The sequence below is a fragment of the Nyctereutes procyonoides genome, unplaced genomic scaffold (genome assembly GCF_905146905.1).
Source record: "Nyctereutes procyonoides isolate TBG_1078 unplaced genomic scaffold, NYPRO_anot_genome, whole genome shotgun sequence".
In the NCBI taxonomy this organism is placed as follows: Eukaryota; Metazoa; Chordata; class Mammalia; order Carnivora; family Canidae; genus Nyctereutes; species Nyctereutes procyonoides.
In genome coordinates, this window is record NW_026575049.1 from 7,715,848 (window position 1) to 7,729,154 (window position 13,307).

Sequence of the window (13,307 nt, forward strand, 5' to 3'; positions counted from 1 at the left end):
GTAAAAAGGAAATACAGACATTCTAACAGAAATAAAAAGGAAGAGAAAACCAAAACTGTGTCTGACGTTTCAAAGTAAAATTGTCTCCACCGAAAGCCTTGGTTTAATGAAATCTTATGCGTGAAAATGACAATTTACAAAACACAAAAATCCATTGTAGGGATTTCCATTTCAAAAAGAAGCAAAAGCGCTGACAATTTTCCTTCAATTGTTAACTCTTCCAGTGCAATTTCGCTGTGTTCAGTTCCAAAATTCTGTTACTCTTTCTCATGAATCTTTTGCATGGACGGGGGAGGTCAATAACCATCCTGAGGCATAAAAGGCTGGAAGAACCTGAAAGGATTCTTAGAGATGAAACTTTCAGAATTTTCTCACCACATGTAATCATCCAAGCTATTATTCTCCAGGTGCATCTTTTTCCTGGACCTTATTCAGCCTCCACTTCTCAGCCCACTTAATTCTTTAAAAAAGGTAGTTCATGGGGTGCTCAGGTCATGATCTCAGCATCATGGGATCAAACCCTGCATCTGGCTCTGCACTGGGCATGGAGCCTGTCTCTCTCCCTCTGCCCCTCCCCTCCCCCTTTTTCCTACTCTCGCTATCTCTCTCTCTCTAAAAAAAAAATTTTATCGAAGCACTCACTCAGGCAGCATAGTTATGGCCTTATTCTATCAAATGCAAAAGAAAAAGTCTTTTATATCTTTGAATAGAAATACTTCAGGCAATCTTGGCAGGTAACTAAAGATGTAGCATCTCTATTCTCTTAGTAAACCAAAAGGAAGCTATCTCTAAGAATTAATGTACTAATCTAAAATGATGTTCAATTCATGTTAATATTCATATGAAGTATTTTTCTTCTTCATCTTTTAAAGATCTAACACCCCAGGTTTAAACCTGTGCATATTTTCATAATCACAACTTAACAAATGCAACTTCAATTAAAAATGAACACATCGCAAATTCCCTCAGCCCAGGTGGAAACGTTTTACCAACATGTACCTATCTCTTTCGAAACAGGAAGTATGTCAACATAAGTATGGGCTTCCTCAAAACAGAATGATTTGAAAGGAAGTTTAAAATAAATAAAGTTAAGGGGTACCTAGTTTATGAGTTTCAATCAGTTAGCTCTTTAGAAAAACATTTTATTTATTTATTTGCAAGAGAGCATGAGCAAGGGGAAGAGCAGAGGGAGAGGGAGAGAGGGAGGAGAAGCAGACCTGCCCCCCTAAGCAGAGAGCCGAACACAGGGCTCGATCCCAGGACCCTGAGATCATGAGCTGGGCTGAAGGCAGACGCCTAACCAACTGAGCCGCCCAGGTGCCCCTCAATGAATTAACTTTTAAGATAAAAGTAGAAATTAATAAAAGATGTATAAATTACACTACTTGCATATTTTTCAGTTTTAAAATATGAAATAGAATGTGATTTCCTTTTGTGCAAATGCTACCTGTCCTCCTTTCTGTTTATAAATTTATCTATAAGACCATTCAAGTAATAAGAATTATAATTATACCTTTTGGAGTTATTTGCAAAAAAATTTGCTTTATAAAAAGAACCATCTGGGGCACCTGGGTGGCTCAGTCAGTTGAGGGTCCAATTCCTGATTTCAGCTCGGGTCATGGTCTTGGGGTTGTAGGATCGAGTCCTGCGTTGGGCTCTGCACTTAGCGGGGCATCTCCTTGGGATCTTCTCTCTTCCTCTCTCTCTGCCACTCCCCCCACCAACTTTCTCTCTGTCTTACTCTCTCTCAAATAAAAACAACAACAAGAACAAAACCAAAAAGCAACACTTGACTTTAGTTAGCTTTAGTAGTTGACTTAGTTGTAACTTGTGCTCTACCCAAACTAGGTTTCTTTCATTTCCTCAACATGTGGTCCAGGTCCACATTCCCCTGACTCCGTGCACCCATCCTACTAGCTTGGAATATTCTTTCTCTTTTTTTCTGTCCAGTGTCCTCCTACTTGTCTTTCAAGACTAAAGTGAAACAGCACTTGCTCTCTGTAACCTTCCCTAATACCACCTGCCTAAATCACTTCATTTACATATTTCACGAGCCCCTCTACATATGCTTGCCTTTTAACATAATGATTTAATTATGATTCTGCATCCTTCGCTAAGGATGAGACTTTCAAAGGCAGGGACCATATCCTACTGGTTTTTGTAATTTCAGCACTTAGCATATTGTCCATCACCAACTAGTCACTGACAGACACAAAGATGAACCTTGTGGGGAGACTCACCCATATAACTTTATACACAAAGGCACACATTTGCACACACACCAGCACACGTACACACAAATGCATACACACAGAAATCCACCATGGACAATGGGAGATGCAGAGAATAAGACATTAACAGTGTGTATGCAGAAAAACGCACCCATGAAGAAAAAGAGATCTCAAAGGTAGAGAAAGCACAGACTCCCTACTTCCAAGGAGTAACAGCAACATGATGGCAACGTTGTGTTTTTGCAACAATAAGCATATGAGTGGAGGGCCACTGTTACCAACAGCTAGACGAAATAGTCCAGATGTTGTGAATTCAGGGGAAGTCTAGATTGTATCATTGAGACTGAGGTAAATGAAAAGAACCCAGAAAAAATGAAAGCAGATTGAACCTAACTCACATGGTGTTCCAGGACACTCATGTGCCCCTAACTGATGGCACATAAACTAACTGTCAAAGGGAAGTAAACAGCCAGCGTATTCTGACTAAACACCTCTTCCACTCTGAGATGGGAGCCTCTGGTCACTTGAGCCACTGTCCTTACAAGGGAAGAGACCAGACAAGAGGAGAGAGCACATCCTCAGCACACCTGACCACAAAGGGTTGCGCGATGGCACCAAGTCATCAGTGCTCCAGGCTGTGCTGGCAGCAGTTCATTGTCTCAGCAAATCCTGAGCACCTTCCCTGGGCTTCACTTTCCCCCAAGGACTGGGGTCGCTAAGAAGATGGTCCCTCCAGCATTAGCACCTACTGAAACATTTCTCAACTTGGAATTCCTGGAAATGTTGGTTGAGAAACAAGCCTGCTCTGCTGGTTTCACGGTATGACCGAAACCATGTTCAGAGAGGCAAAGCCTTGGGTTTATGGAAACTGTTTTTTGTTACCCAATTTTACTGAAGCAGCCTGCAGTTTGTATTTCCTGTTTTTGTTTTCTTCAGATGCCAGAAGGCAGGCACTTTGTAACTGTTAAAGATCAAGAGTTTTCTTTTTCATGCAATGCTTTGACATAGAGGAGTCTGGGGGGATGAAAGAACAACTTAGCAGCATGAGGATATAAAATAGACCCGTAGAATAATGAATATTACCTGGATGTTTAGGGGGAAAGACACACTGATTTGGTTACTTTTTAATAATTCAAGGTGTACCCTTGCTGCTCCTACTGTGGGGACTGAGCTCATAAGGCTAATGAATAACTGCCCTGCAATGAGCTAAAATTCCCATAAACATCTTGCACCTGCATTTCTGCAAACAAACCTGCATCTGCCTTCAAAACCCTCTGTGTGGGGACGGTGGGGTTGTACATGCAGCGTGTGTGTGTATGTGTGTGCATGCACATGCATAAGTCACTTCAGCCCAGAAGGCTTATTCTTTTTAATCCTACCTTGTCCAAAGCATCCATCAGCTTTTCCCCTAAATTTTATTATTTATAAAGATTCTAAATTAGAAATTGAAGTTTTATCTCAGCATGATGTATTAAAACATTCTCACATCATATATTCACAATTTGATTATCTCAGATTCTGAAGAAATAGAATTTCATGAAGCTTTTTTCACTAGACACTAAAGTGAATGAAGCTGGGAAGATTTAGGATATAAGCATTAAATTGGAAACCCAAAGATGCAAGATTTATTGGAAGTTGAGCTGATGTGACTGTATAATGAATTTAATTATTTAATGGGCTACAATGAGCTTATATTCCTTTAATAATCAGAGAATGACAAAGGAAAAATTCGAGAATATAAAATGGAGCTACATTCTGCATTTCTTCTAAAAAGAGAGAGCAAAATATATGATCAAGAACATTTTATTTAAAAAAAAAAGATCTTTGACTAAAAAGAAACACTGTGAGATGTGGCTTGAGACTGAGGAATGTTCTCGTACAAGAACGTTCTTGTCTCTGTGAGGTAGCAGTATGCAACTACAGTAGCAATGCCATCTGTAAGCAATAGGGATGGCCATGGATCTGGAACGGGGTATCCATATCCTTGGGGCTACAAATCTCAGGTGAGTTTATCTCCAGAATCCAAGGCCTCATTCCTTCACAGGAATTTCGTAGAACCGCAAACTCATCCAGATTGGAAGCAAATACTCCGGAAGGGCTGCTAGTTACACCTCAAATTACACACCCGTGTCTACACCCACATTGATGCCTATGCCAGGAAACTGAAAAAAACTCTGCTCATTTGGTCGCCAGCTCTTCCAGTGATGAGACGTGAAAATAGAGATCCACTGGAAGTAATAGATGGCTGCAACCTGCAAGTGGGCTTTACAAGGGTATCTGATTTCCTAATTATTGCATAGATTCATATTAGTGCTTAATGAGATTTTCATTTGACATTAAACTTATTCTAACATTTCTCTAGAAGAATAAGACTATTTGTTTTCTAAAAAGGACAGGATTACAATATCAGTTATTTAAAAATAGTATGAAACTAAAAATATTACAGTATTAGAACAAATAGTAAGGTCTAGAGCTCTATGTATGAAAGAACTTAATGTGAAATAAAGGGCATATCTGGAATCAATTCAACCTCTCACACTGGAGAAGCTGAATACTCAGGAAAATAATTCAGGTGAGAGCCCTACCTCGTACTATTGCCGAAGTAAGTGTTGACAACATACCAGAAGCATATGTAAATGATCACATAACTGCTCTCTGGAATAAGAATTAACTTCCAAACAGAAAAGTAATAGGGGGAAAAATGACAAAGGGAAAGATAATTGTGATCACATAGGTCTTAGAATCAAATATCCCACCTTAAAAAAAAGTAATAAACTGAAGAATATGCCAGAAAGTGTAGACAGTTAATATATAGGGAGCTTGGCAAATCAATAGATTATTTTATATTTTCAATATAAAAAGTGAGTGTGGTACACAGATATTTTACATCATCTAATAGATACAGGAACACATCTTCTACCCCAGTTGGAATTTAAAAAATCAAAAGAACGCTAAGAAACCACTTTTTGCTTTTTAAGTGAGCAGAACAGTTCACATGATTAAGAACCAGCATTGATGAGGTTACGGTGAGCGAGGCCCTCTCCCACACTGCTAGCCAGGGCACAAATGGGCACAACCTTTGTGGAAACTAATTTGGCACTTTGGCAATTTGTTCTAAAAGGCTTTTAAAATGTTCATAGCTCACGTCCTTTGACACAATAATTGTACTTCTAAGAATCTACTTTAACAAAATAATGAGATGAGCGCAAAGATTTTGGTACACACATTAATCCAATAAGTATTTTCTGAATGCCTGTTCCGTGCTGGGCCGTTGTTGGCAGTTGTGGTGAGTAAGACAAGGCCTCCTGGTCAGTGACCAACTATTACTTCAAAAAGAGTGCTTATTGTCATATTTCTAGTATGAAATCCCCCAAAATAATCTAAGTAACACACAATAAGGAAATGAGTAAACCAATTATGGGTATGTTCATAAAATGGATAATGAGGGCATCAAAAACAACTTTTGGAAAAATCTAAAATGGCATGGGAAAATGCTTATGTTAAAATGTTAAAAGCAAAAAAGAAAAAAAAACCCAAAAAACAAAACAAAACAAAAAAACAAACCACACAGTGCAAAACCAAGTATGTAATATTTTCACAACTCTGGAAAAATATATCTTTATAGACTAGAAAGAAACAAACATGTATTTGAACATGTTAGCATAAGTGATCTCTGTACTTCTCTAAAGATCATGAAACCTGTTCTCCGCTCCACTGCTTATTAGTCATATGATTTTGGGAAAGTCAGTGAAGCCTCAGAAGGCTTAATTTTCTAATTTGTAGAATGGAGCAGTAATTGTGGCCTTGACTCCTTCCCAAAACTCAAATTAGATAAGGAAGGAGCTGCTATTTTGCAAGCCGAACAGCTCTAAACAAATACCCCATACTATATTTTCTCAGCAGAGAAGGATGATTAGCTCTGACATATTAACCCCTTAACCTCCCACATTTCCAGGTGTCTTCTCTCCTTCAAATTCCTATTCAGGACCATGCTCATTTGGGGGATGTTTTTCTTGATGTATCCCATTTTCCCCCAATGACTTGCTTTGCATCTTTGTCACATTTATGTGCACTACGTTAATTCATACCTATTGGCTGGATACATCTCATGTGGTGACTTTCTTTTTTTAATCTGGAATCACGTACAAAATGGGGCCATGTAGAGTTTTTAGCAAATTAAGAAAAGAGTCATTTCATCATTCCCATCCTAATTTTTTGCCCCAAAGAGATAGGGACATAACCATTGAGTTGCCCTAAAAATCAAATCAACGGATCTCTTCAGGAAATTATTCCATGATTCCTCTGATGAGTGGCTTCTGGACCTTCAATATTATTTTGGTCACCATTACAGTTTAAGTGTAAACTTTCCCCCAAGGCAAAGACCACCCACCTGAGGCCTTGTGAGGCACTGTTCCCAGCAGAGGGACATTGACCGTTGGGTCTGCCATGATGCCTTTATCCAGGGAGCGTAAGGACAGGAATTCATAGAAGTATTCTTCCTACAATAAAAGGCATTGACAATCAGTACCAGGGAACCATGGAGCGTGAGAAGGCGTTTCCTAACTGGTCACTCCTCTGATGGGAGAGTGACACTTTGCACTACAGGAAATCTGGAATACATGACGTCTAAAAAACTGGGTAGGCCTAACTCACCCTTCTGGATTTTAGAACTCTAGAATCAGACTCCATTGGGAGAGAAGTGGAGCTTTAAACACATTAATGACATCTGTCCAAAATACCCACAAGGTAGCCTTTTATGATATTATTTAGTTGTTGTCTCTTAAAAGGATTGAGGAGAAAAAAAAATGCTCCTAAGGAAACAGGTGGTGTCAAAACAATCAGCAACTAGTCTAGAAGATCCATCGCAGCTTCTTGGGCCATTCTTTAATTCTTTTCAAATCTGAGGTGAGTCTTTTGATCAAAATTTGGAAAGCTGGAATAAATAAGGGATAATGAATGCAGTAAGCTATCAAAGAAAGAAGATATTAAAGCCCAAAATGTAATGAACTTGCTCTTAATATTTATTTTTCGGTATCATTTCTTTGGCAGGTTTACATTTCACGTCTCAGTTTAATTATGGAGAGAGAAGCCTAAAAGTGTAAAAACCACCACTGCAATATGACAGCATGCTGTGAAATTTGACTTTGTAAACATTTTCATTTTCCCAAGTCTAGTAGAGAAAATGGTTCCTGCTACTTGAATAGGCACGAAATAACTGAAAATAGTGAAGCATAATCTCCCTGGAGAGCTTTGACGCTTAACTGATTCTCTACTGGGTTATTCAAAGGATTTGTGATGGAAACAATGTGTTCTCACTTGGGAAGAGAGGACAACCAATAATTAGTGTTGTTGTCAAAGTGAGAGGTGAGCTGAGTGGCTCTGCGGTTATCTGTAGAGATACGCAGAATTTGGACGGGTTAAGTAACTAAATTATGAATTACATGAGCATGGGCTAGAATAACACTTAAAAAAGAATATAGTCTTTCTTATAGTCAGTATACAATTTATTTCCCAATATGGAGAAAATGAAGAGATACCTTGTACATATCCACACAGTTTTGTTGCCTTGGGTCCTAGTATCAATGTACTAGCTATTGAGGACCCCAAGTGAGGAGGGTCATGCAAAGGGGTCATCCCAGCTGCCGTGGGTGACACCTGCAGCACATTGGCACGAAACACTTCTTGGTTTCCCCAGGAAAACAGACTAAATTCCCACCGCAGCCCCTTCTTTGGGTTGTGGCAATGTTCCACATGACCACCATGAAGGGTCCTTCCTTATGGGGTAACAAAGATTTGTGAATTAATTTTATTAAATTCATTCACCAGGAGGGCCCTGAGGATAATGAGTTTTAAGATAGTCGATTCCTACCCTGTTTGAGGGAAGGCAGAGGGTTACAAGAAGTCCGATGAAAGAAAGGAGTGTCATCAGGAAAAGTAATTCAATCTGTTTGGGTTTTTTGTTTTGTTTTGTTTTTGTTTTTATTGAAGTTCGATTTGCCAACATATAGTATAACGCCCAGTGCTCATCCCATCAAGTGCTCTCGTCACTGCCCGTCAAGGTAATTCAATTTGGAATGAATTCCTTTGAAAAAAAAGAGATGATTTCTGACCCTGCAGTAAAACCAACAACTACTAAAAGTGGGTTACTTCTTAGGGAGTGTTTCCTGAATCCAGCTGTTTTAAATGACCTCTACCAGCTGTGCTTCCCTCTCTGCTTATCTAGATAATGTTTATCACTTAACATTTTGTTCTAAAACATATTTTCGTTGGCATTAATGAAAGGAGTTAGTGATGTATGCCCTTATAATAATACCTTTGGGTTATTTGTATTACTAAGTACAGGAATAATGACTAGCAACAGTAACATAGCAAACACCTGTGTAATGCATCCCACGTCCCAAGACTTATTTTGAACACTTGTATTAACAGTACATATCATGATGGAAAAGAGCTGGGTGGGTAGAGCACAAGCATGCTGAAAATAAAACATTTCGCTGGCTAGACTGCTTCAAACACCATTTCATAAGTCGTCATTTACTGTTCTGTAATTACATCTTTGAGCTTCATCACATTATAAATGAAGTTTACATTTATATGGGCGATATACTTTAAAAGGGCATTAATAAAAATACAATTAAATATAAGTTAACAATTTTGTGTGTGTTAATAAGAAAAAGGATGAAAGATTAGCCACCCATATTAAAACAATGGTTGTGTAGGACTGATACTGATTTTCCCCCAAATTTTCTACAAGTGGTTCCATGCCTTTCCTAGTGAAATAAAGACATTTATTTAAAAACAAACGCTAATTATGTACCTTGTTTCAGTTCTATGTGGCTGGTGATAATCATTGGCTCTGTTTGTAGAATTCTCTGATCATAGATGAAATATTCTTGGACCTTTTATTTAGTGAGATTGTGCTCATGGAACAGTTTGATTTAAATCTCTTGTCTTCTTAAAAGTGTGTTTTTAAAAAAGATTGATTGATTGATTGATTGATTGGGAGTGGCAGGGAGGGGCAGAGGGAGAGAGAGAATTCAAGAAAACTGTGCTGAGGGCGGAGCCTGACATGAGGCTTGATCCCAATGATCCTGAGATCATGACCTGAGCCAGAATCAATGGTCACATCCCTCAACCAACTGAGCCACCCAGGTGCCCCTCCCTGAAAGTGTGCTTTAAGAAAACAACATTTAGTAGTAAAGCAGCTTCTGAATGTGTCTTTCAAAAGCTTTTGACTATGTTCAAAGAATGTGGAACTGAAAGAATTTCACTCAGGGTCCAGAGACAATTCCATAGAGCCTCTGGGTCTCCAGTTGTTGCTTTTGAGTATGACCCCATCAGGTAGACTGGCAAGCTCAGAATCTGTCATATTCAGTGTCAGAGAGTTTGTAACCAGTATTGGTGTGACTGCTTAGCACGATGCGGCGAGGTTCAATGGATTTGTCCAGTCAATAGTCTCATCTTATCAATAACAAATTTCACACTAGAGGTTTTAGGGTGTCCCTTTGATTTCTCTGAGAATCAGTAAATATCAGTTTTTCTGCTGCAATTCTAAGATTATATTTTACAGCAGGAACTGGTCAAAACAGTTTATGTTTGGATTTTATCTGCAATAGGCAGTTTCCAGAGAAAACTTTTTTTTGTTGTTGTTAATCCTTCTTTTTGGAGATGATAACGATGCTGTAATTTCTGAAATATATAATTTCCTTCATACTTGGCACACACATATATATTTTTTAAGATCTTTATTTATTTATTCATGAGACACACAGAGAGAGGCAGAGACACAGGCAGAGAGAGAAGCAGGCTTCTTCCCTCCAGGAAGCCCAATGTGGGACTTGATCCCCAGACCCCGGGATCACAACCTGAGCTGAAAGCAGATGCTCAACCACTGAGCCACCCAGGCATCCCCTCAGCATATACATTTTAAAGGGGTTTGTCCATTTACCGTTTTCCTTCTTAAAAATTCCAATTTGAAAACTACTTAGAAATTGACCAACCCTTTGTCTCTGATCTTGACACGGACTTCTTTCAATGTTTCACTCTGTCACTATCAACAGACCTAGCAAAACCACCCATGCCATATAAAATATTTCTGCAAATCAGGTATCATCACCAGGTAGTAGAGATAACCTATATTCCTCATCTAACTTAATTATTAAGTGGCTAAAATATTTCCCTCAAAGTAAAAAAAAAATGGCTGATGAAATAAATGTTAGATTTATAATGTCACAGTTTAAGTTCTAGACAGGACTTTCTGTTTTTACTTTATTTATAATACCATAAACAGTCTTAGTCTCAAACCTCTCCACTGGAAACACTTATTTGGGGGCAAATAAAACCTAAATTCTATGCCAAAGAGAACAGCGAGCTCGCTTTCAAGTTTGGGAACAAGTTTCACAGATTGTAGATTTATTAGTTAGATAAAAGGAACTCAGAGTATGAACTGTAATAGGGAGGTGGCATATTGGAGAGCACGAAACCTCTATTAGGGAAAAGTACATTTTGTTTTATTAAATGACACTAGTGGAAACTCAGGTAGAGGTAAGTAGGGTGCTTAGTCGAGAAACACATGAAAAGATTGCCTTGTATTCAAACAAAGAATGGGTCTATTCAGGAGAATAATTCACTTCTAAATTAAGTCGCTGAAAAATCTTGCTGGCCTGGTTTCCCATGCAGTAAATTTTCTTTTCATGGAGAAGTATAAAAGACACCCAAATATTATCAAGAGAGGAGTGAGTGCTGGAGGCCACTTAACTTGCTTCCAAGCAACTTGGCTGAATATGAAAGTCGTTCCTTCCAGAAGAGATGAAGACATTATTTAAACAGCAAAATGGGACAACTCAGAAGGCTTTCGCTCTGGCCCTCTTTCTTGGGTAGACACACAGAAAGGAAGCAGAGGACTGCATTAACCATTGGGAGGAACAGAGGGAATCCAGTATTTCTTTTCCATCTTTGAAGTTCTGGGTTTGTGGTGCCTACTTAATCTATTAGCACAATAATTACAGGAGCGTCTGAGTTAAGAATCAAAGGTTCTTCATAAAACCATGGCTCTCCAACCTCTTTCAACTTCATGTATCACAATGCTGTCCTAAGTGTTCATGAGGCACATGGAACAATAAAGGTATCAGATTTGCCCTGAAGGAAATTTCAGGCGATTGACAGATGCAAAGCATACAGATGCCATAAAGCTTGAAAATGTGCAAATAATTTTTATTGAGTGTTTACTAAACTCCAGTCACTGTCCACTTAATTCTCACAAGAACCTGGTATTATCAGAGCATACACGTTGTGTTCAGATTAGCCAGGCATTCAGTATGAGAATTACCAGAGCGATTTGAAGTAAACTCCTATGCTGTGTGCGAACGGCAAGAAGAAATCTACTAAAGTAATAAGCGAGAAAGCAAAAGAGTTTGATGTTAAAGTCCCAAACAAAATGAATGAGCACACCCAATGCTTAAAATAATCTGACGCCTGAATGTCTAGACCCAAAATTGCCAGATCTCGCATTCTTCCTGGGCATTCTTCTTGTCACCTCCCTGCAAAATGTCATCCTTCAGACGCACAACTCATTATCCTTGGATGCTGGGACACTGCTGATTCTTCTCCCATGCCTTGCTTTTCCTGCAGTTCCTTGTTAACCCTCCTCCTCCCAGCTCAGGATCTCAAAAAATCACTAAGACTCAGGCCTCAGTTCTTCTCTGTTTATACTCTATCATAAAGCTCACGCACTTGTACAGATGGAACTATTTCCTTTTGGGCAATGATGCTCACTCGATGCAAACCATTCCCACTGCCTCGTGGCCAAGCTCCTCATGTGCACGGAGCTTCATTCATTACCTTCCCAAGCCAGAAGCCTCACTTGACGTCTTTGTATCTGTCAACAGAGTTATCATTTTTTCCAATAACAAAAGTACTGAACCTCTGAGTCATTGTTGTTTCTTGCCTCTACCCCGTGTCCTGATAGCCACAAAGACATCAAAGTCTTGTCCTTTCTCTTTGCATAATCTTGATTCTGCCCCTTGCCTGTCATTCCCACTGCTTCTGCCCTAACTTGGCCCTTAGGCCTTCATGTTGGCATTATTATAACTTTTCCTGAAATATCTTTCTATTTTCCCTCTTTAAAATCTCCATCATGACATGAACCAATATATCTAATTGAGACATAGACTTGCCATATTGCAATGCTTTCGTGTCACCTCTTGTCTCTAGGATAAGGCCCTTAGCCTGTTAAGGGTCCCTCATAGTCTAGCTCCAAATTTCCTTGATTTCGGACTACTCCCCAACAGAGATACTTTTCTGGAGCTCAACTGGCCTGCTCTGAATACATCATAGCCATACCTATCTCCCAGGGTTTTCATCTATACTGGCCTGCAATAGGACTCAAACCAGTGTGGCCCTAAACATATATGTCCTGTATTATTATTAAACCTTTCCCATGTACAGATCATGTATTGTCATGTACAGTTTGGATTCTTGGTGGTTGAGGATGGGATTATGTTTTTTTCCCCCAGTACCCAGCATTAGGTACAGCCAGGTATGTAATATATACTTGCTCAATGAATGAATGACCTACTGAGAAGCATCCAGATACGTAAGCCCAGTGCATTCCAGAACACACTGTTACAGTGAAATGGCATTAGCCTCTGATTTTACAGACGGGAATCAGCTTTTCTGTTTTGGCAACTGCTAAATTACTTTTATGGGCCAAAATATTCTCCTTTACTTTGCTGTGTGGCCAGTCACCACAGCACGTATGGAGAATAGAGAATATTTTTGAAAAAAATAACGATGAACCAAATACTGACATTTGATATCTAGCCAATCTCCATGTAGTTTGTAACTGTTTCATACTTGTTTAGGGACAAAACCTTGGCAATGAGGCTCCCAGAATAAATACAAGCAGATAGTGTAGATAAAGCCCAGTTCTGAAACATGACATTGTCCAATCCTCTTCTGGCTTGTATTTCCAGAAGAGACTTGATCTCTTCTCTAAGTCACACATATATAATTGTATTTATATGTAATTTATATCATTATAAGTTTATAAATTTTGTAAAACTATGTATAAGTTTA

At 38.9% G+C, this 13,307-nt stretch overlaps 1 protein-coding gene across 1 annotated transcript in view; it reads right to left on the reverse strand.

The window, feature by feature from the left end:
- WIF1 (WNT inhibitory factor 1) overlaps positions 1-13,307 on the reverse strand; it is a 67,458-nt gene that overhangs the window by 18,441 nt on the left and 35,710 nt on the right. The window contains exon 3 of the mRNA XM_055329391.1: positions 6,622-6,730. Coding sequence (XP_055185366.1) covers positions 6,622-6,730 — 109 coding nt within the window. The remainder of the gene's footprint in view (positions 1-6,621; positions 6,731-13,307) is intronic.